The 20,566-nt window shown below is 54.5% G+C and overlaps 1 protein-coding gene across 3 annotated transcripts in view; it reads left to right on the top strand.

Annotated features, from left to right (window-relative positions):
- The window catches only part of VOPP1 (VOPP1 WW domain binding protein), a 34,052-nt gene that overhangs the window by 8,764 nt on the left and 4,722 nt on the right, over positions 1–20,566 (top strand). The window contains exons 2-5 of one of the 3 annotated variants that reach the window (XM_036230505.1): positions 11,377–11,435; positions 13,245–14,454; positions 16,360–16,437; positions 17,590–17,726. In XM_036230505.1, coding sequence (XP_036086398.1) covers positions 14,363–14,454; positions 16,360–16,437; positions 17,590–17,726 — 307 coding nt within the window. In that variant the 5' untranslated portion in view covers positions 11,377–11,435; positions 13,245–14,362. Of the gene's footprint in view, positions 1–11,376; positions 11,436–13,244; positions 14,455–16,359; positions 16,438–17,589; positions 17,727–20,566 lie in introns of those variants that run through there. The other 2 variants (XM_036230503.1, XM_036230504.1) reach the window with 2 other exon arrangements.

Consider the following 20,566-nt stretch of genomic DNA (forward strand, 5'->3'; position numbering starts at 1 on the left):
CAAAGGCTGCCCATCGCCCCATGTGCCCGAGGCATGCTGGGAGACTACCCCACAGTACCCGAGGCATGCTGGGAGACCTGGTTCTCAGGTATTGTCTTCCCGTCAGCCTCAGGCTGAAAGCCATCAGAGTCCTCACAGTGGAGGCCGCGAGGCATGCTGGGAGACCCCGACAGTGGCCCTCAGGTACCTCACAGTGGAGTCCCCGTGCTACCTGCTGCGGCCTCTTCTCCATCACTCCCACTGCCGCTTTCTGGGTTTCAAAGCTGGGGGCCTCGGTTCAGGTTTTTGTTATTATTGTTTTGTTTTTGGCACAATTAGTTCATATATTTGTTAACCAGGTGACCTCTGTGGCTCTTTTTAACCATGATGCCACATAAATACTGAGGCCAGGCAGGGCATTTTGGCTAATTTTATAGTGAAGTCCTGCTCTTCTCTGACATCTAGTGTAGGAATAACTTCAGATTTATTGAAAAGTTGCATAGCTAATATAGAGTTCCTGTGTACCTCTTACCCAGTTCATACTAATTAACATGTTAATTAACATCACAATGCTACCTTTGCTGAAAAAGGAGCCTGCATTGATACAGGACGACTAGTTAAACTTCAGGCTTTATTTGAATTTCACCAGTTTTCCTATTAATGTCTTTTTCTGTTCCAGGATCTAATCCCAGATACCATATTGAATTCAGGCTTAATTCAGTTTCTCACTTAATTCAGTGAGAAAAAAGGGTCCTAAATTCTAAATCATTAATTTAGATATAGTTTTTTGAAATGTGACCTGTTTCCAAGTTGGGATGTACCTGCGTTATTTGTTAGTGTTCTTTTCAGTAGCTGTGTGTGTATGTGTCCAATTTTATGTGGCGCACACAGACATATACATACACATACATACATACTATCTATCTATCTATCTATCTATCTATCTATCTATCTATCTATCTATAACATGCTTATCCATTTACCCCATGTTGACCCCAAGAAAAATATACTTACCAAAAAGGATTCCTCATAGTTAATTGGGCTCAAATTCATACCAGCGTCTGGCAGCCATTGTTTTCAGGGGTCGCTCACACAGACTGCATTTCAGTGAATAGCTACACACCAGGCTGCAGAGCCTCCTGAACCGTGTTCCTGCCCGCTGAGCCCACCCTTCTAAGAGAGCACCTGGGACCGAAATTCAACCAATAGGACTAACACTTTCCCCATCCAATAGGAGCTGTGCAGCTATAGCCTCATTTGCATCCTTACTAACCAATCAGAGTGGCTCCATTTTGACCAATCAATGAGGACTTGGATTTCTCATTTGCATAGAAATGGACCAATCAGGGAATGAGGCGGGCGCTCTTCTCTGTATAAGCCAGGGATCCGGCTGCCCCACAGAGTGCGCTTCCAGTTTCCTTGGGAGACTGTGTTGCTTCTGCTGGAGGAGCAACACGGCAAGCGGCAAGCGCTGAAACTGGATGAGTGTAACACTTGAGCTGAGTTGTAACATTGAGCTGTAACACTGGGGCTTCCTTGCTGGGGCTGTATCATGATTGAGCTGTTTTCACTGAAGGAAGTCTCTTCCCTCATCACACCCCAATTTGGAGACTCCTATTGGTGTCGACTTGGTGACAGCGATCTTTAGTTGACACCCCGTCGTCCCGTGTGGTTGTCTATATAGTTGGTTCAGCAGCGATTTGTTGAGCCTGCCTATGGCCGTGGTTGTCCCAGGTTCCTTTCTGGAAGGCAGACTACCCAGGAACCTCTCTCCTCCTTCAGGCCCTCACAGCCTGTTAGGGAAGGCTGCGAACTCGTCTGCTTGGGCTGTGGCTCTGGCTCTTGGAAAAGCTGATTATCCAGTTGTGAATTATTCAGAGCCTTTGTTTCTCTTCCTTTTGGCCACGCATTTGGCCATTTCACAGCTCATTAGTTTTGCTTTAAGGACAGGCAAGGAGAGAGAGGAGTAGGGAGAAACTGAATTCAGTTCGAAGCTTTGTTTTAAAGGGGGCGAATACCAATTGAAGTGGCTTCTTAAGTTCTCTAAGGATTTCATCTGTGTTGACCTTGCTGCCTAATTTCATAGGTAATTGGTTTGATGGTTTTAATTTTTTTAAACAAAATGAATGCATGTATGTGATTTTTAAAAAGCTATAAAATAGAATGTGAGGGCCTCTCTGCTCCCCAGTACCTCCCAAACCCTAGACCTTCTCTGTAGAGGGAGCTGTTAAGTTTCTTTTGCAGCACAATGTATTTTTAAAAAAATTATATACTCAGATACTTTGTTACCAGCACACAGATGGGATCATATTATACACAATGTCCTGCATTTTTTTTTTTCTAAGAGTTATTTCTTGGAGATATTTCCATATCGCCTTTCACAAACCCACAGCATTCCGCTTAGAGTTACAAAGTGTTCTTTTATGTGAAGGATCATGATTAATTAATCAGCTCTCTTTTGACAGATATGTAGTTTCTAGCTTTTTGCTGTTAAACACAATGCCCTGTGAAACTCTTGGGCAAGTGTCTGTCTTATGCTCTTTTTAAAGTTTGCATTGACGGATTGTTATGTTTGTCATTAAACCACGAAAGGTCACAATTTACTGTGATTATCTTCCGGATAATCATGGGGCTTTTGACTGTACGTGATTCATTGTGGGTGGCTAGGTTGCAGCGTGGTAGGAAAGGCTCATATTTTGATTTTGAGATGACACTTGAGCATTCAGTTACAAAAGGTCCCAAATGTATTTGTCCTTTCACGGTATTGAGCTTATTCTTTACATGTTTGTATGACTTTGGAGGCTGGAAGGACTGTGGCCAAATCTTTGCTTGGGTGTGGACACAGACCGGGGGAATGGCTTGGTGAGAGATGACAGTTCCAAGTAGGAAACCGGCAGCTAGCTGTCCACAGTGCAGCTTGCGTAAGGGTTGGCATTGTGAATAGCACCTACCCATCCTGGTTTGTGGAATAGGCTTTGCAATATTTTGTATTCCAGAAACATTTTTACAGTGGGATGGGCCAGGAGATAGGATCTCTAATGTGGATGAGCAATCAAAGTTCTCCACCATGTCAGCTGGTGAAGGGAGGTGTCTGGCAGCCCACGGTTCCGGGGGCAGCAGCCAGAGAGGCTGGATGTGGGGCAGTTTGGTGAGACCAGGTCAGGCTGGAGTCGGACCTTTGGGTCTGGCCGTGTGAGCTTCCTCGCTCAGAGCTACAGGATTCACAGTGGGGCTCTTGGTCTTCTCGTCGGCTTGTGGAGAGAAGCTAAGGAGAGAATGAAGGGTGTGGGGAGAATGCAGCTGTGGGCGCGTGAGGGCCCCGGTTCACCCAGGCCCCTGCCCAGCGCCTGGCGGAGCACCCTGCTCAGAGATCACTCCCTAAGTGGATATGGAGAGAACAAACTCTGGCGGGTGGTTTGAGAGCTGGATTTTCACTTATATGGTTTGGTGTAGTTGGGGTCGGAAGAGGTGGCAGCTGTTATAAGGTAATTGTTTCCTAATGGCCTGGAGAAGGGGGGGCAGTCCGTTTTTTCGTGCTTTTGCACACATTAGCACGCTGACTCAGTGAGGTAGATGTTACTATCTGCTTTCAACAGACGAGGACATTAGCAGAGTCAGGAACTGGAACCGAGCCTCAGGGTTTTAGTTTTGGTCATTCTGTCATTGGTTTATCCATGTGCCCTAGTCGATGGCAGGTAACTCGGCCAGCCGCCGACAGGGCTCTTTGCTGTGTCTTTCCGGGCACCCACCCGGTGCGGTGTCTGCCTGAACACAGGATACAGTCTCACGCATTCAGGTGGTTGGCTGGCTGATGGTCGCACCTGCTGAAGCCTGGCCCAAAGTCTGGGCCTCAGAAGGCAAGTTTGGGGTGTTGTCTGTTACCTTCCTGAAAACTCGAACATGAAGTTACTTTGTCTCACTCACGTGCTCCCATTCACTCGAAAACCAGTAGCCCGGAAGCTATTACCTGCTGGGTTTGTTCATGTAGACTTCCTCTTAGTTCAGGTGAGCTGAGTGCCCAGCCGACTCACCTGCGGGAGACTTAAATGAGATGCCTGACTCAGTCTTTGCTGAATCATTGAGTGCACTGGATACAAAACAGGTGGGTTTAGCCCAAGGGAACCAGCAGAAACCGGCCAGAGCCGAAGGCCGAGTGTCAGGGCAGACGAGATGGGAGCAAGCAGAGGCCGCCACCGAAAGGTCCCGGGAGCAGCCTGTCCACGTAGGTGCAGCTTGGTGCGGAAGGGGCTTCTCACGGTGCTCCCCAGTTAGGGGATTCGACGGTCAGGTTGAAAGAGCCTCCGTTCACCGTCAGCATGCAGGCTGCTGTCAGGAAAAGGCAGGTCTCTTCCCTCCAGAAATGTCTTACTATGAGGTGTTTCTGTTAAACGCGCCACGCTTCTTAGCTCTAACGTTAAATCTGAGTTTGCTGGCAGGTGGGCCCCGGCGGCCGCCTTCCCCGGGTCTGCCGCAGGCCTTACGGGCTGCACTCTGGATTCCAGTTGGTTCACTTTCTGCTACGATTCTGGGTAGTTGGGGTGTGTGTCCTGTCCCGCTGGGAATGAGGCTGGGTGCCTGCGTCTGCCCGCAGGGGCGCGGGCCTTTCCCTGCGGCTGCCGCCCATCACCACGCCCCCCGCCCGGCCCGCGCTCCTGCGCGGTCGCTGTCCGCGTTGCCCTGCGGTCCTGCCGCATGTCACATGCTCCTCCAGCATTCTCTCCCTTCTTCCTCCCACGACAGGCCGAGAGACCGGACGACCCCGCCAGGCTCTGCTCCCCTCCCGCAGCACGTGCGCTGCTAACATCTCCGTCCCCCTGCGGTCACTCTGGCCTGGGTCTTGCTTGGAAAGCCAGGCGGGGCCAGGCTGCAGACGCAGGGCGTCCCGTGCAGTCAGGTCAGAACTGGGCAGGCGGAGCCGAGAGGGTGTGCGAGCGTTTCCTGAACAGCCGCCCTCGTCCCCTCACTGCCTGCAGGGCCGACGGAGATGGCCCCTGAACTTCCGAGGCTTTTGCAGTGCAGGTGGGCGGGCAGGGGTGTGACGGAGTGGACCGTCCCCAAGAGGAGCACCGGCCTTTGCAGGCAGCCTCACAGCAGCTGTGGGGTGGTGGCCGCTTGCATGGCCTGCTGAGGCTGCTGCCTTCCGTACGGAGGGACAGTCCTGCCCTGATCAGACCCTGGGACCCCATGTACCCTGCTTAGCGTGCTTCCTGGCTCAGCAGCCCGCCCACCCACAGCATTTTTTGGATCGAATAAGATAATGCAAATGAAAACCTTTGTATCCAGAAGTGCTAATAGTATGGGTAAAATTAAGTCAAAGCTCCGAGGAGGAAACCGACATCCGATTTCCATGGGAATGCGGGACATTTCTGTGCAGGTTAACACTGATCCCAGCTGCAGATGATGGCGACTCCAGGGCAGGGCGTTGCAGGTGGGAGTCGTGAGGACCGAGGCATGCCCCCGGGAGCCTGCAGTCGAGGCAGGTGGGTGGAGGGGACAGGGACAGGAGGGCCTGGCCAGACCGAGGCGGGGCCTTCCCTGCGCCTGGAGCTGAGTACCAGCGAGGCATTTTCAGGGTTCTGGGGGAGGCCGCGTGGACCAGGCTCTCTGAGCATGCGGAGCGGCCGGGGGGCCTGCGTCTCCTCCTGGCCCTCCTCTCCCCGGCCGGCGTCCTCTCCACTCACCTCTGGTGGAGTCCCGGGGAGGGGCCGGCACAGCGGTCAGCACTGCGCCGCGGTGCTGTGCCGTTCCCCGCGGAGGGGGCCGAGGGGGCTGGAGCCGGTGCAGGCGCTCAGTTCTCCACGCCCAGGGTGACGGTCCCGCGGGCACCGGCTCAGGGCGCCATGCTGCCGCTGGAAGAAGTCCCCTGCTCAGCACCGTGCTCCGGGATTTCGTCACGGTCGGGACACCTGCACGAGGGCCGGGCTGCCAGAATGTTGGGGTCACTAGGTCCGAACTGGGGAAGGGGCAGAGTGAGCTCAAAGGCCAAACCCAGACGGGGCAGCAGTGGACGGGGGCCGAGCGTCGGAGGCGGGCGTGCTGGCCGCAGTTTGCCTCCCGTCCGAGCGAGGCCGCAGGCAGCCCCGCTCCCCAGACACAGCGGCCGAGAGGGCTGGCGCGCGCTAACGGGACCATGTCACAGGACCGCGCGCGCTAACGGGCGACTGTCACGGGACCGTGCGCGTGCCGAGACCGGGCGTTTGGAAGATTGTGTGAGAAATGCATCCGCGTCCACCAGCGGGATTTAGATAGTTGAGCCAGGAAGCCCGAAGACTGTCCTCGTGATGTGTTTAGAGAGACTTTTTGTCACAGCTTGCACTTCCTTTTTTAACTATGCTACCACGTCATCTTCCTTTTCTCGCTTCATCCCTTTAAGAAAATAAAAAAGCACCAAACGATTTCCAGCATAGATTTTAAAAAGCAGGACGCAGTGACAGCTATCAGAAATGACAGCTGACCGAGCCAGGAGACAGAGCTATGAAAAGTGTGCCATTAGATCTTCCAGAAATGTGTTGTTTTGGATGCTAGGGTTTGGTAGATAAAACCATACCATTATAATTTACATTTATTTGATTACTGATAAATTTTATCTCTTAAAATAGGTTTATTGACCTTTTTCTTCTCTGAACAATTCTCTTATCTATTTCATTTTTTTTTAATATTGGTATTTTTATCTTTTACTGTACTGAATTATATAAGCTTTATATTCATTAACGATATTGCCTTATTATATTTCAATACTTTATTGTTTGTCTTTTAATTTGGTTATTGATTAATTTTCATGTCCTGGAGATGAAGATTTTTATGTCCTCTAGTTAGGAACATTGAGGACCTCTACTCTCCTTCCATTCTTTTGTTAAAAACGAAAACCAATAAAGCAAAGAGACTTTGTTCTGAGTGAGTTATGAGAGTTTGTAGAATTTTCCCAGGGCTATGCAGCTGGAGCTAATTATGTCTTGTCGTTTACATGTCCCCAGAATCTTCAAAATATTAGTAACAGTGGTACATCCCCGATGGTTATTTGCTGGCAATGTATGCACCGCTGATGGGGGTTCTTCTGTGAGATTTCGAAGGATCTTTTATTTCTGTTTTCTTAAGAGTTTCTCTGCTTTCTTCCTTTTGATAAATGATGCTTGTGAGAAGCCTCCTTCTCTTGTTTCTAAAAAAAAAAAAAAAAAAAATCAAGGTTCCTTAGAGATAGGTATTCCTGAAAAACAGAATGTCCATAAACCCCAAGATTAAATAATTAGCACTTAGGGAGTTGATTAAAATTCCAACATAGGAGTTTAAAGCATGATTATTCGTATTATTTGAAATTCAGAGACCTTGAGGTAATTACGGGTCGCTCCTACGTGTATTTTTGCCGCGGCTTCCGCAGAGCCTCTCCCCGCCTGCTGCCCCTGTCCCGGGTCCTGAGCCTCAAACTGGCTGGCTGCACCCAGAGGTCCCCTTTTGTCAGGAGGCTGTGTGGAGGCCCACTCTAATGAGGCTGGAAATGAAGGCAGCCACGACCCCATGGCGCGTGTGTCAAGATCAACGTTTGAGGAGTGTGAAAGGGGCACCGAGCCACAGCAGGAAACCTTTCCTCTTCGGCAGGCATCAGGCTGATCCTTCTGGGCCTTCCAGCCATTTGGGGGCACATCGTGGACGTACTGGCTCGGGACAGATCGCCTCATGTTATCTCCTCTGAGTTAAGGAAGCGTCCTTACTTCCCAGGTGTGGGCGGGATTAGTGCTGTTAGGGAAGTGTTAGTTCGACAGTTTGCTATCCATTTAAAGATCCCACCTCACCACTGAACAAAAGGAGAAAGGGTGGAATTTAGGTAAAATCATAGTCTTTTGAATCTGTAAGACCCTAGCTTTTAATTCCCATGTATCCCGAAGTCGCGGGTGGCTTCGGTGCTCTCAAAGTGAGCTGCGTGTTACCATGGCACAGCTATTCTTTTAAGTAGGAATAGAAAAAGGGCGTGCCCTTCCATCAAACAGTGGCACCCCGGTCCAGATAGCTGTGGACCGATTTATGTCAATATGAGGTTTGCAGTTTGGGATTAGCAAGGATTTGTTCTTTGGGGCTTATTCAGATCCTGGCTAAATCTGGATAACTATATTTAGGAGAGCTCAACTACATGGATACACATCCTAGTCCCTGAATTACAGACCACCAGGATTCTTCCCTGAGTCCCGACATCTTACAAACCTTTCCAGTTTGAATTTTGGATTTCCTCAGCTGAATTGCTCCTGACAGTAGGCATCTTCTCACAGTCCTGCGTATTCGGCTTTGTTAATAGTTTGCAAATTGTGTGTTGCTACTCTTTGTGATCTCCTCAAGAAATAGATGGCAGTATTTATTATTGTTCCCATTATACGCATGGAAAGAATGTTACATTATGAACACCTCCAGGGCCTGCTCATCCAGAACCTTGGACAGCACCCGGTCAGCCGCAGACCTGACCTCTGCTAACAGATATATTTTCTGTTTTAGTTGATGGACAATTCATAAGAAACTATGGTAATAATCTTTTCAGAATGGTTAGAGATACTTTTAGGGGTGGGCTTAAAACTCTGAAATTGATTTGTTCTTAGTTTATTTTTTTTTAAACTTTTTTTTTTTCGTCATTGGGCTTGCTCTTTTCAGCGAGATTTTGGAAAACTACCACACAAATATAAGGCATTACATATTTAGAGTCTTTGTTCTCAAGAGGTTTGGAATCATTGCTTCTGCGCGCAGTGGGCTGTCCCAGCCGGGGGCGTGGACGTGGTCTGTGAGGACCCCGTGGCACGTCTCGGGGCGCGCCCCGTCCTGAAGCAGCGCTCCTTCGGCTCGCGCCGCGTCTCGACGGCCGTCTCCCGCCGGTGCTGACGGCTCTCGTCCCTGCGGGTCCCTCGGTGCTGGCTGTGTGGACGCAGCATTGCTCATTTAACCCGCCTGCCGGGAGCGGGCTTTGTCGTCATTCCCGGGATCTGCCACGAGAACTAATGCCACAATAAGGGACCTGGCGCCCGCGGTGACCCGTACCGGCCGTAAGAGGATGGTGATTCCAGAGAAGCCAGCGCGTGAGCAGTTCTCCGGATCCCGGCCGCGCGTGAGAGCGTCACGTTGCGTGACGCTCCGGGGCCTTTATCAGCGTCGAGGCTCTGACCTTCCCACAGATCCACACGCACAGGCCCGTGCGTGTGCACACGCAGCTCCACGTGGGCAGCGAGCATGCAGGGGGGCCAGGCCGGGAGCTGCCTGTCCCTGCGTCTGCCACCGGCAGAGCCACCGGCGGGGTCGTGACATCTCTGTCTGTCCCTTCCACCGTCCTGTAGCCAGCTGTAGGACAGACGGGGAGAGAAGGGGGCCCAGGTAGGTTCCTCTACTGTCGATGAGGAGAAAACGCCCAGGGTTGTTGACTTTGCTGAGGTAAAGGCACTGAGTGACTGAGCGAGACACCCCCCTCGGGCCCCAGCCTTTAATCTGTGAAAAGGCATTCCTGATATTCGCCGAGAAAAAACCCTCAAAGGCGATGAACGTGTTAAGGTTATTTTTGTAACCTTAAGAGTTCGGAGATGTGGTACTGGGGTCTCAAATGAATGGCTGCTTCAGATTAGGGCAGGGGTCCCCAGCCCTGGGCCACGGACCAGTACCGGTCCATGGCCTGTTAGGAACTGGGCCACACGGCAGGAGGTGAGTGGCGGGCAAGCAAAGCCTCACCCGTATCTGCAGCCGCCCCCCAGCGCCAGCATCACCACCTCAGCTCCGCCGCAGATCGTCGGGTGTTAAGAGTCTCCTAGGAGCACCGGTCCCCGGTGCCACACAGGCCGGGGACCGCTGGGTTGGGGACCCCTAAGTAGAGGGAGATCCCATGTAGGGGCCTGTGGGCTGGGCCGCTCGTCACGCCTGCACTGGGGATGCCGCCGGCCCGGCCCTCCCCTGGGACTGCTGGCGAGATGCCCGCAGGACTCACGGGGCAGCGGAGGGGACGGGGCCCCACGTCCCTGAGCTCCGGAGGCAGCGTCAGAAGTGGCCCTTTCTCGTGGCGTGGAACTTCAGTGCCAAGTGTCAAGGAAGTGCCTGTCCCCAGCGGTGACGCAGAGCCGAGAGGAACCCGAGAGGACCCAGTTCATCAGCATGTCATAGGAGCCTAGTGAAGTGAACCGTTGTTTGGGGCAGAGACCTGGCCTTGCTGTCCCTTGCCAAACAAATGGATTCCTTCAGCTCTCCGAACTTCACTTCTCCGACCGGACAGGAGCTAACGCGGTGTAAATGAAACTCGTTTTCCATGAATCAAACTGGGCCGCTTGGGGCCAGGCGTGCATCTGAGGGTCTTGAAGCTCTGAGAAACAAAGCAAAAGTGTTCTTGCTTTTTCTGGAACCCACCTGATTTAGCCAGTGTAACACGTGCCACGGATACCCGCCTCTTCCCAGGCATTCTGCTGCCGATTGGCAGTCAGTCTGGGGCGGGAGGCCATCGCAGAGAGGCCGGGAGCTCGCAGCCCTGGCCGGGTGCAAGGGAGCCGGGGTGGGAGGCAGGGGGAGCCTTGCCCAGAGAAAGCCTCGCCCATGTTCCTGTTGCCGGTAGCTTTGTACTATACTATTTTGAAGGTGTTATACACACATAGGGGCCCACGAACTAGATGGTGGAGGTAGGGAGCTGTGAATTTAAAACGCTATGGGTGGAATAATTTTAGGAGACTTTATTTCAGATAAGGTGGAGCGTTTCTGCTTGGCCGTCTCACGCAGGGGTTGGTGCCTTTGGCGGCCTCACGAGGGCGGCTTGGCACCTGCTCTGCCCTCTGGAGTGCGCGGTGTCTGACTTCCTTGTGGGGGGCTCCTCTTGCCTTTCCGCACCCCGTCCTCCCTCTTTTCGTCCTTGGGAGTGAGCGCAGGCAGGGTGCCACCAGGGCTGGTGAGCACCTGGCTTAGGGTGTGGCAGACACCGGTCCCCCGTGGGGCATCAGCGATTCCAATGTGGCTTTCACAATATTCTGAAGCATAAGGACCAGGGAATGTTAAAACGGTGGGAAGCGTCTTTCAGAAACGAACACGGGGAAATGGGAACCTCTAATACTGTATTTCTAGCACTTGTTAGATATCTGAATACCGTGTACATTTAAAAAAATGGATTACCCTTAATTTACCTTTTTTAATAAATTGGTCACACTCAATGTGTTTAGAGACATGAAAGGCTAGAAAAATAATAGGGAGATAGATGTTTCCCTAGGTTTTCTTCCCCTTTCATGAACTGTAAAGAATGGAAAAGGCGCGGCGGGGAGGGTCCCCTCCGATGCGTCCCCCGAGCCCCCTGCTCGCCACGCCTGCAGCGCCGTCTGCGCATCCGCCCTCCTGTCTGTCTGTGAGGTCGTCGCAACAACGGCAGGTTACTTACCACTGACCAGGCCTCTCTCCTTCTGTTTGCAGTGCGCGGAGGCCAAAAAGCATTGCTGGTATTTTGAAGGACTCTACCCGACATATTATATGTAAGTGTTTGCGCGTTTCCGTTGCTATGAGTCTGTGCTCACATCTTTCTCTGGGGATTACTGCTTTCCTAGGCAGTAGGACCGGTTATGGGATAGAGAAAGCCCTGTCTAGGGAGGCCTTGACTCCTGGTTCTGCCTGCCTCTGCTCACTCATGAGCAGGTGACCTCCCTAAGGGACATTCGGCCCGCTCGGGCAAGGGACTTAGAGGACAGCATGAAATACCGGGTGCTGACTTCTGCGATGCACGTTAACTCACGTGTGGTCAGTTAAAAGGGGCGAGGCGTGTGAGCAAGGCCGAGATTATGTTGGTTTAGATAGATTTCCCCAGGCCAGGAGAGCAGGGTAGTGGGGGTCGAATTTTGAACTTGATCAGGCAAACAGCTTGGCTCAGCTGCTCTGACTGTGTGTGCGTGTGTGTGTGCGCGCGCGTGTGTGTGTGCGTGTGTACGTGTATAAAGTCTCAGTGATCACCCGGCCGGGGTTCCCTGCCCAGACGGGTGCAGTCACGGCCTGGCCTGGCTCTTTCTGCGCCCTCAGCGCCTGCCAGTCTTGCTCTAGTTCGAGCATGGCGACGTTTACCCCCTATTTGTATGTATTTTAATGCCTGCTCCTAGTCACTGGCTGTTCCTGAGCCACCCGCCCAGGTGGCCAGATTGAATTTGCAGGTTCTGAATTATCATGTTTGATTGTGTTTTGAGGTCCCATAGCTTTTGCATGGAATTTCCCAAACCATTTCCTCCCCCCACCCCAAAACTCTGATAATTTTAGTATTAAATTTCGCAGAATGAGATTTTTCTGTAAAGCGTATAATCACATCGTAGGACCAACGCTGTATGTTCTAGCATATAGGGAGCTTGGACAGGAAATCTGTAATAGTAGCCGAGAGGGTTATTTCCTGATTGGCCGGTGTGTACATTTTTCCTGTCGTTCTTGGGGAGTTTCTAAGCTTGATGAGTGTAGGAGGAGGAAGCTTGCCTGGGGGCAAAGCACAGGGAAGCAGGCCGTTTCCTGCTTTGGTTTTGCGTTGGGGGGGGGGTCCTGATTTTTTTTTCATCAACTACATATTGTAAATATTCTTCTAAATCAGTGCGCCAAGCGGCCTCACTGTTTCCTTTCGCGGTGACAGCAGTCCCCGGGGGAGGCGCCCTCATTGACTCACACAGCCCCTGCCCCTCCCCACCCCCCCCCCGCCCCACCCCTGCGATCGTGGTACCCCGAGGGCGGGCCTGTCCTGTTCCGTTCTTACTGTGGAGCTCTGCTGTTCCTTACCTGTCATTCTAACATTTAAAACATTTAACAGAGTGCCGATAAATGGGTTTTCACATCACCCCCTTGGCAGCTTGTTCCAGGAAGGTGGACTTGGCAGGGAGGAGGCTGGAGGAGGGTAGATTCCGGGCGGCTGTGACTCACCGGCAGGCCCTGAAAGGGAAGCGCCTCAGCGGGTTAGCGGTTAAACAACATTCAGCCAGGGGATTGAATGATCCAGCCGGCTTCGTTCAGTGATTCATGAGGTGGGCAGCAACCTGTCAGAAGTGCAGAGGAGCTCGGAGGAGGAGCCGTAGGAAGTGGAAGAGGCAGGGGAGTTTCTAGCAAAGAGTGGATTATTTCGGGCGAGGCCGCCTTTCTTTGTGGGGGTTGGGGGATGTCTGCCAGCCAGGTCACCTCACTGGTGCTGAGCAGGACGCTCTCCTGAGAGGGGCTGAATCGGTATTGGGCGAGGTATTGACTTTCAGTTTGGTGACGTGGCCTTAACACAAGGGACTCCATTTGGGGCCTGCCATCTTTTTTTTTTTTTTTTTTTTAAACAGGGGAAACTCTGAAACGTTACAAAGATCACAGATGCCGTTGTCTAGGTGGGAAGAGCAGGGAGTGCCCAGGACGTCCTCGTGCCTAGGAAGCAAGTGTCCCACTCAGCTGAGATTTCGAAAGGACTTGCACGAAAGATGAAAAGCGAGCTTATCACTTGGGCACAGTCATGTCCCCAAAGTGCACGTGTTGGAGCCTGACCCCAAAAGGCGATGGCATTAGGAAGTGATGTTCTTATAACAGAGGCTGCCCTGCCCCTTCCACTGTGACCCCTGCAGGAGGCTGTTTTTGGGCATCTGTGACTTGAGGGTGTGTCTGAGTTTTGGGGAGACATTCGATAGCATCTCAGTCTCTCAGCTGATAAGATAGGAAATTCGGGTCTAAACAAATAGGCCAGTTAGGTAGATACGTTATTGGTATAAGAGCTGCACTTATGAAATTACGATGAATAAAACGCCAACGTCGCAGGACGTTCTCTCATGGAATTCACCACCATTGGCTCCATCGTCGACATTTTACCGTTGATTCGAATGGACACGTGATGGCGTGCTGCAGCGACGGCGTTCACCAGCCGCAGGGAGAGGCGGCCTGCAGTCCCTTCCGTTTTCTTACCTGATTGATCGGCGTCCAGGACGCTGGTGGGAAGCCCTCGGGCCACCGGCATGCACATGGGCCGGCGTCCCCTGCTCCCTGCCTCGCCCTCCCTCCCCGTCCTGCACGCACCCCCCCACCCGCCCAGCCTTCTCCCTGCCGGTCACCCAGCGGCCTTCTCTCTCCTCCTTTGATCTTCTTACTCCTGCCGCTCGTGGGACTTGGGGAGGATCTTGGGTTTTGGATTTCGGCTTCAGGGCGTAGGCCACTCTGTGTTCAGACCCAGGCCTCGTTGTCCACCTGGCCTTCGCCGCGGACTTGGGGATGCTGCCGGGCCGAGTCATCTGCTGCGGGGTCGCGGCTCGGGGAGGAACAGAATTGGCTGGGTCGTGTTCGGCGTTCCTGGGTTTCGACGAAAGTTGACTCAGATTTAAATGGCAGAAAACTAGAAGGAATATGACAGAGTGACAAAGTGAAGCCCCTGACGGGCCAAAGCAACGGGCGCGATTTCCCACGTGCGAGTCGTCTCATGGGAACCAAGGCCCTGTGTTCGGGTCCCCAGGCCCTGCCGTACGTGCGCAGGACCGGAAGACAGCGCAGACAGCGGCTCGGGAATTTTAGGTGCTGGAGAGTTCATTAGGGTTCAGCCCTGTTCCGGCTGCTAAAGATGCGCGTGCAGCCCGCGGCTGCCGCCGAGAGCGATGGCATTCTTCCTGGTGACGGGGCACCGAGCCGTGCCCCGCCGGGCGCGCTCAGGACGCCGTGAGAGCCCTTCAGACGCCGCAAGGGGCCGGCTGGCTTGTTCCGCGGGGCCCCTGGGAGCTGGTAACGGGCCCGTGGGGCCACACTCAGATTCCGCCCCGGGGGCATGCCCACACTCACGGGGCTGGGGACGCGGCTGCCCTCCACTCTGTCCCCCCAGAGTTTTCTTCCAGCCTTGGAGGGCACTGTGTAGTTTTTCCAAGGAGCCCAGTTTCTCACAGGTTACTTGAGGGCCTCTGGTACCATGAGCATTTTTCCTGATTCTGACTCAGGAAGCCTTCATGCCTCTGCCCGGGGCTTTGCTCTGTGGGAAAACACAGATGATAATACAAGCAGTGTAAGACGCCGGTCCAGATGTCACAAGACAGTGTATGACCGAGGAGACAGACCATGGTCAAGCTCAGAAACTTGGGTTGGACAAGGGAAAAAAATGTGTCCTGGTGGGAACTTAGAAGGAAGAGAGAGGTCTGCTGAGACTTAATCCAGCAGGCGAGAGAAAGGACTGGCCTTTTAAACGAAACGGGTTTGACAGGAATCTACTTAAATCTCTAGTTTTTTTTTTTTTTTTAAGTCATGCCCTATCTTTATTTGATACCAAAAGAAATTACAACCCCTCAGGCTCCGTCTCCAGACCTCCACCCTCAATGCTTTCCTCATATTTTATTTCTCTTTTTTAAATCTTTTTTTTTTTTTATTTACTCAAATTTTAGTGGTTCCACCAGATGCTGAGATGATTTTCCATAAACCGGTTTAAATATAAATGACCATTTTACACTGCACAAAAAAGTTTACATATTAACATTTGGCCACTTTTTTTTTTTTTTTTTAATGGAAAGATCCTGTGACTTCATTAACATCAAACATTCCTTAACTGAACACGTTATCCTTTTCGACTCATCAGATTCATGCGACTCGATGGCTAAGGATGAATGTGTCCGGTGGCCAGGGCAGTGCTACATGTGACGTGGGCTCACTTCTTAGCTGTCCTTTCCTCCCTCCGGGGCCGGGCTGTTACATGTGCATTTAACTGCTGCTGTGACACATTTCTCACTTGTGGTGGATACACTTTCAGACCTATGCATCCTTCTGCATGATTCATCCTCAGGATCACGTCATTTACAGGAGCAGAGAGGCCGGGCTGACCCCTGGGGTCTGCGAGGGGTCCTGTCCTCCCCAGGGCCTCTCTCTTTGGGGCGGGAACAGCCCCTGAGCCTGCCCACGGCCCCGCGAGAGCAGGACAGCCCTGTGGGCACTCCCTGTGGGGGTGGGGCCTTAACACTTAGAGCAGCACCACGAAGGGGTCCTGTCCGCCCACCCCCTTTGCTCATGAGGACACTGAGGCTCCCAGAGGTCAAATCACTGGCCCGAAGTCCCACTGCTCCTAGGTGGCAGGGCAGGACTGGACCTCCCCCGTGACTCTGTGACCTCTGTCTTTAACCGCACGGGGCGGTCAGGGCCCTGGCCGGGCTTGCGAGCGCCGTTGGGGATGGAGGCCCGAGCAGGACGGCTGCCTTCCGGTTGCAGAGCCAGAGGCGTCAATCCGGCCTTCGGTCCCCACCTCTCCCCAGAGGGAAGCCGTTGTGATGATTTGGTTCGCGGGGTGTGCGGTTGACCATATCCTTCCGTTTACACCACCGGACGGACAGCGGCCAGCTCGGCCGGGCGTGTGAGCCATGGCGGCGGCGTCTCCCCGGGTCCCGTGACGCAGCTGGCCCTTCCTCCCGGCCCAGGACGCTGACCAGCCTGTGCCCCTCTCTCCTGCAGATGCCGCCCCTACGAGGACTGCTGCGGCTCTCGGTGCTGCGTGCGGGCCCTCTCCATCCAGAGGCTCTGGTACTTCTGGTAGGTCACGGCCTTCCCGTCTCCAGCACCCTCCTCCACCCCCCGCCCCAGGGCTCTGCCCTCGGTCACGGAATCTTCACCTGGGGCCACGGTCCCTGGGACTTCCTCGCTCAAAGCAGGTGTGTCCGGGCAGGCTGTGTGACGCGACCAGCGTCCTGCTCCGTGTGCAGAAAGCCCCTGCCCGTCCCCACAGGCGGGGGGGGGGGGCTGGGGAAGGGGAGTTGGTCTTTGGGAGGCGGGCTGGACAGCGGCCTCGTGCTCCAGCAGCCCCTCTGCCAGCCTCTGATGGTGCCCAGGCCGAGCATCTTAAAGAATCAGAGTCAGCAAACCCTACCGTAAAGTTTCTGCCGCCTCAGAATCTGGTACCCACCCGCCCTGCCCTGCGCTCTGCTGCCGTGGTAACGCCGCCCAGGCGACTCCTCGAGGGTCCAGACGTCAGCAGCCTCTCGACTGAGGCTGGTCTGAAGCGCGAAATGAGTGATGATGAGGTTGTGGGGAAATGAAGAGAGAATCGAGGGTGCAGGAGGCCCGCGAGGGCCAGGCCGCGAGGGCGGCCTCGCTGGCTGTCCCCGGAAGCGGCCCCCGAGCCCCAGCCAGGTGCCTCTGAGCTGCTGGCCAGGGTCGCTTGGCGAAGCCGAGGTTCCTTGGACACGGCGAGCTTGGTGGGCTCCCTACACAGAGATGTCCCGTGAGCCCCACGGGATGAGGACAAATCTCGCAAGGTCCGGGTGCCAAATGCCAGGAGGTTCGGCCCAATCGTTAGAGTCGATATTCCGACACCAGGTCCTACACTGGGGGCGCAGCCAGAGAACACCTCGAGATGCGAGCCCGAGGTCCCCCAACTCGAGTAGAAGGGTGCCCGGCTTCTGCCCCATGCACCCCTCCCGTCAGGAGACGTTGAGTGTCATCAGTGTGTGCCGGGGTGCCATGGAGCGGCCCTCACAGCCCGGCTCCTGAAGGGGCAGGTGTCGAGACGGACAGTTACACGCGGGACGTTTCAAACCCGCGCCCCGAGGCAGCCTGGCGCCCCCGGGGTCGGAACAGGGCGGGGCCAGCCGCGTGGGAAGCGGCGTCTAGGCGGGGCGCGGGGACGGGGGGCGGAGCTCGGCTGGGGGGCGTGGGGGGCTCCCGCTCACGTGCTGCTCCCCGCAGGTTCCTCGTGATGATGGGCGTGCTCTTCTGCTGCGGGGCCGGCTTCTTCATCCGCAGGCGCGTGAACCCGCCGCCGCTGACGGACGAGCCGGCGTTCAGCGTGTCCTACACCCCGCAGCCCGCAGCGCCCGCGCCAGGTCAGCCGCCCCCGTCCCTGTGCCCCCCGCCCCCGCCCCCGGGCCGCACGGCCCCCACGGGCCTCGTTCCCGCCGGCGCGTTTGCGCGCAGAGAAGGCGCAGGGTGCAGGGCGCGGGGTCCTCGCAGACCCCGCCCGGGAATGTGCCGTGCGCGGGGCCGCGCAGCTCGCACCTGCGGACTGCGTGTCCTCGGCCTTTTCCCCCGGAAACTCTTTCGCGCGAGTTTCTGCGTAGAAACAGACAGTGACATCCTGCCTCTGGGCCAGGTGTTCCTGAGGCCGCCAGACGGCACCTTGCCTAGATAGCCTGCTTTTCACGCATTCACTCAGCAGGTGTTTGCTGCATGTGCTGGCGTGCCGAGTGCTTAGACGTCGTGCGTGGGGCTGGAGACGTTTTTGCATCTTTACATTTGGCCCGTTTAGGGAACATTGCCCAAGGTGACCGCAAGGTCAAGAGTGGTTTCTTCTTACAAAACTGCTCGGTCAGACTTGCGGGCTGTGCTAGGGACTTCTAGCTCCCCCTGGGAACCCAGGCCAGTTCCCAATGTTTGAAGTTCTGTGTGAGTTTGCCCTCCCTTTCAGGGCACCTCCTGAGGAAGCGGGGAGCGGGGGTCCCCGAGGGGGGGGCTGGTCAGGCTGCTCATCCGACTCCCATCTTTCGGTCTCCGTGGTGAGGCGGGCGGGGTGGTGTCAGGCTGTGTGCCTTGGTCTGCCCCGTCACAGTTCACCTGGGTGTGTGTGTGGGGGGGGTTCCTCTCTCGTCACTGCACAGTGAATCCCGGGAGCTGTTCCTGCCTCGGATTTTCCGGAGTGGCAGTTCTGCGGGGCGAGTAGGACCTAGAGATCTGCCCAGGGCACGGGGCCTGTGGTTAGCAATGCTGCATTGCAGCCTTAGACGTTTGCTAAGTGGGTGGAGCTCATCTTAGGCGTTTCTGTAGCGTAATGGTAACAAATTCAGGGGGCAGCAGGAAATGCTTGGAGGTGACGATTAGGTTCATGGCAGAAACTGTGACGGCTTCATAGTGCGTATCTCCAAATTCGTCAAAAAGAGATTCTCAAAAAGAGATTCCAGATTCTCAAAAGAGAAAAAGGAGAGAAGTAGGGGTTCCGAGCGTCAGAAGAGCTGCTGTCTGCCGTCCTCACGAGGTTGCGGGGTCCCGGATGGGGTGGGCGGCGGGGTCCCGAGAGCTTTGTCGTGGGCTTACTTGTTCCGTTACAGTTTCCTTCCACCGGATGCTCCCCAGGATTTTCTTTAAAGGAAAAAAAAATCCTTGTTATTTTTTTCAAACGGTCCCCAGAGAGCTGGATTTGTATTGTTTACGACAGTGAGAGGTTTGCATCCCTTGCCGCACGTAAGTGGATTTCCACCTTTCGTGTCTTCCGTGTTTGGAAGGGTTTGAGTAGTTCCACGTTCGTGCTCTGGCGTAGGGTGACGTGAACGTTTTCATTTGAAACCGGAGACCAAAACTGGACTTCGTCTGAATTAGTCTGAGTTTTCAGTGCTTTGATTTTTTTTTTTTCCAAGGAGACAGTAGATCAGAGAAAATGGGTCAGAGATGTGGATTTTCTCTTCCTTCTGTCGTCACTACTTAGTGGATGTTTCGAGAAGGGGCAAGCAGCCCGTGCCCCTCGCGGCCACAGATGCGTCATGCGGTGTCTGCGGCCCGCCGCTCCCCGCCTGGCGGGCGGGTGCGGTGAGCGGGCGGAGCTGCCCGGGGCCGGCCGTGGCCCCTCGAACCCGGCACGTCTCGGCGTCCCCGAACGCGAACGCCGTGTGTCGCCCCGCGCCCTCCTCCCTCGCCCTGCCTCTTCTGCAGCCGGGCACCCCTGGGCCCCCTCGCGGGCCGGTCACCAGGCCCCAGACCCCGACCACGCCCTGAGCGGCGCCCCCCGGCTTTCCCCATCGCTGTCCCTCCCAGCTCTTCCGTCCGTGTTGCCACCAGAAATGCTTTAAAAAAAAATAATAATAATCGCATGGCCATGATGCTCGTCTGCTCAAGAGTCTGTGACGCGTCACCTCCCTCCCGGCGGGTCCGGGCTCCGCAGCCAAGGACCCAGGGTCCTCCCGACCCCGGCCGTCCCCTGCCCTGCCCGGCCCCAGTGCCCTGCGCGCCCGAGCCCGCCCTCTGCCTGGACCATGCCCCCACCGGGACATCGTCCCAGGCCACTTCCCGTCCTCGTCGCCCCCGTCCCCGGCCAGGTGCTTCCCCCGCATTCACTGTGGGGTCAGCAGCGAGCGCACCTCCAGACTCCTGAGGAGGAATGGGGAGGCGGAGCGACCCGGAGCGACCCGGAGCGACCCGGCAGGACTGCTGCTGACCCTGGGGTCTAACGGAGAAACCGGGGAGCTCTAGAACCCAAGTTAAAAACCAGGTGGTCGAGACCCCGTCTTTCACCATAGACGCTCGCATCCCCTGTGGCTAGCCAGCAAGAACCCCGCAGTTTTCGTTTTGTCTGCCTTTTACCTTTTCAGTTGACCTTTAATAAACTTTCAGTTTCCTCCAATATATTTTCTTCTACTATTTCCTCTAATATGTATCTCTTTTTCTTAGAAGATTGATGTTTTGGGAAACCGCTTTAAAATAATGTGAAGTGATGTCTGTTCGCTGTTGGTAGGAAGGTGGGCAAGGTGGGCTGGCCGCTCGTGAGGCCCATGAAGGAATTATTACCAAAAGCGAGAGGAGAGAACTTAGCACTGGGTTTGTAGCCAACAGAGATACTTTATTAATTCCCTTTGAATTATCATAGGCAAAAGGAAAGAGAGAAAAGTCATGAAGTCATGGACTCTCAGGGCGGGATGGGACCCTCAGGGACACCCAGGCTGAGCCAGGGCTCGACACC

Source organism: Rousettus aegyptiacus, unplaced genomic scaffold (assembly GCF_014176215.1).
Source record: "Rousettus aegyptiacus isolate mRouAeg1 unplaced genomic scaffold, mRouAeg1.p scaffold_m13_p_13, whole genome shotgun sequence".
In the NCBI taxonomy this organism is placed as follows: Eukaryota; Metazoa; Chordata; class Mammalia; order Chiroptera; family Pteropodidae; genus Rousettus; species Rousettus aegyptiacus.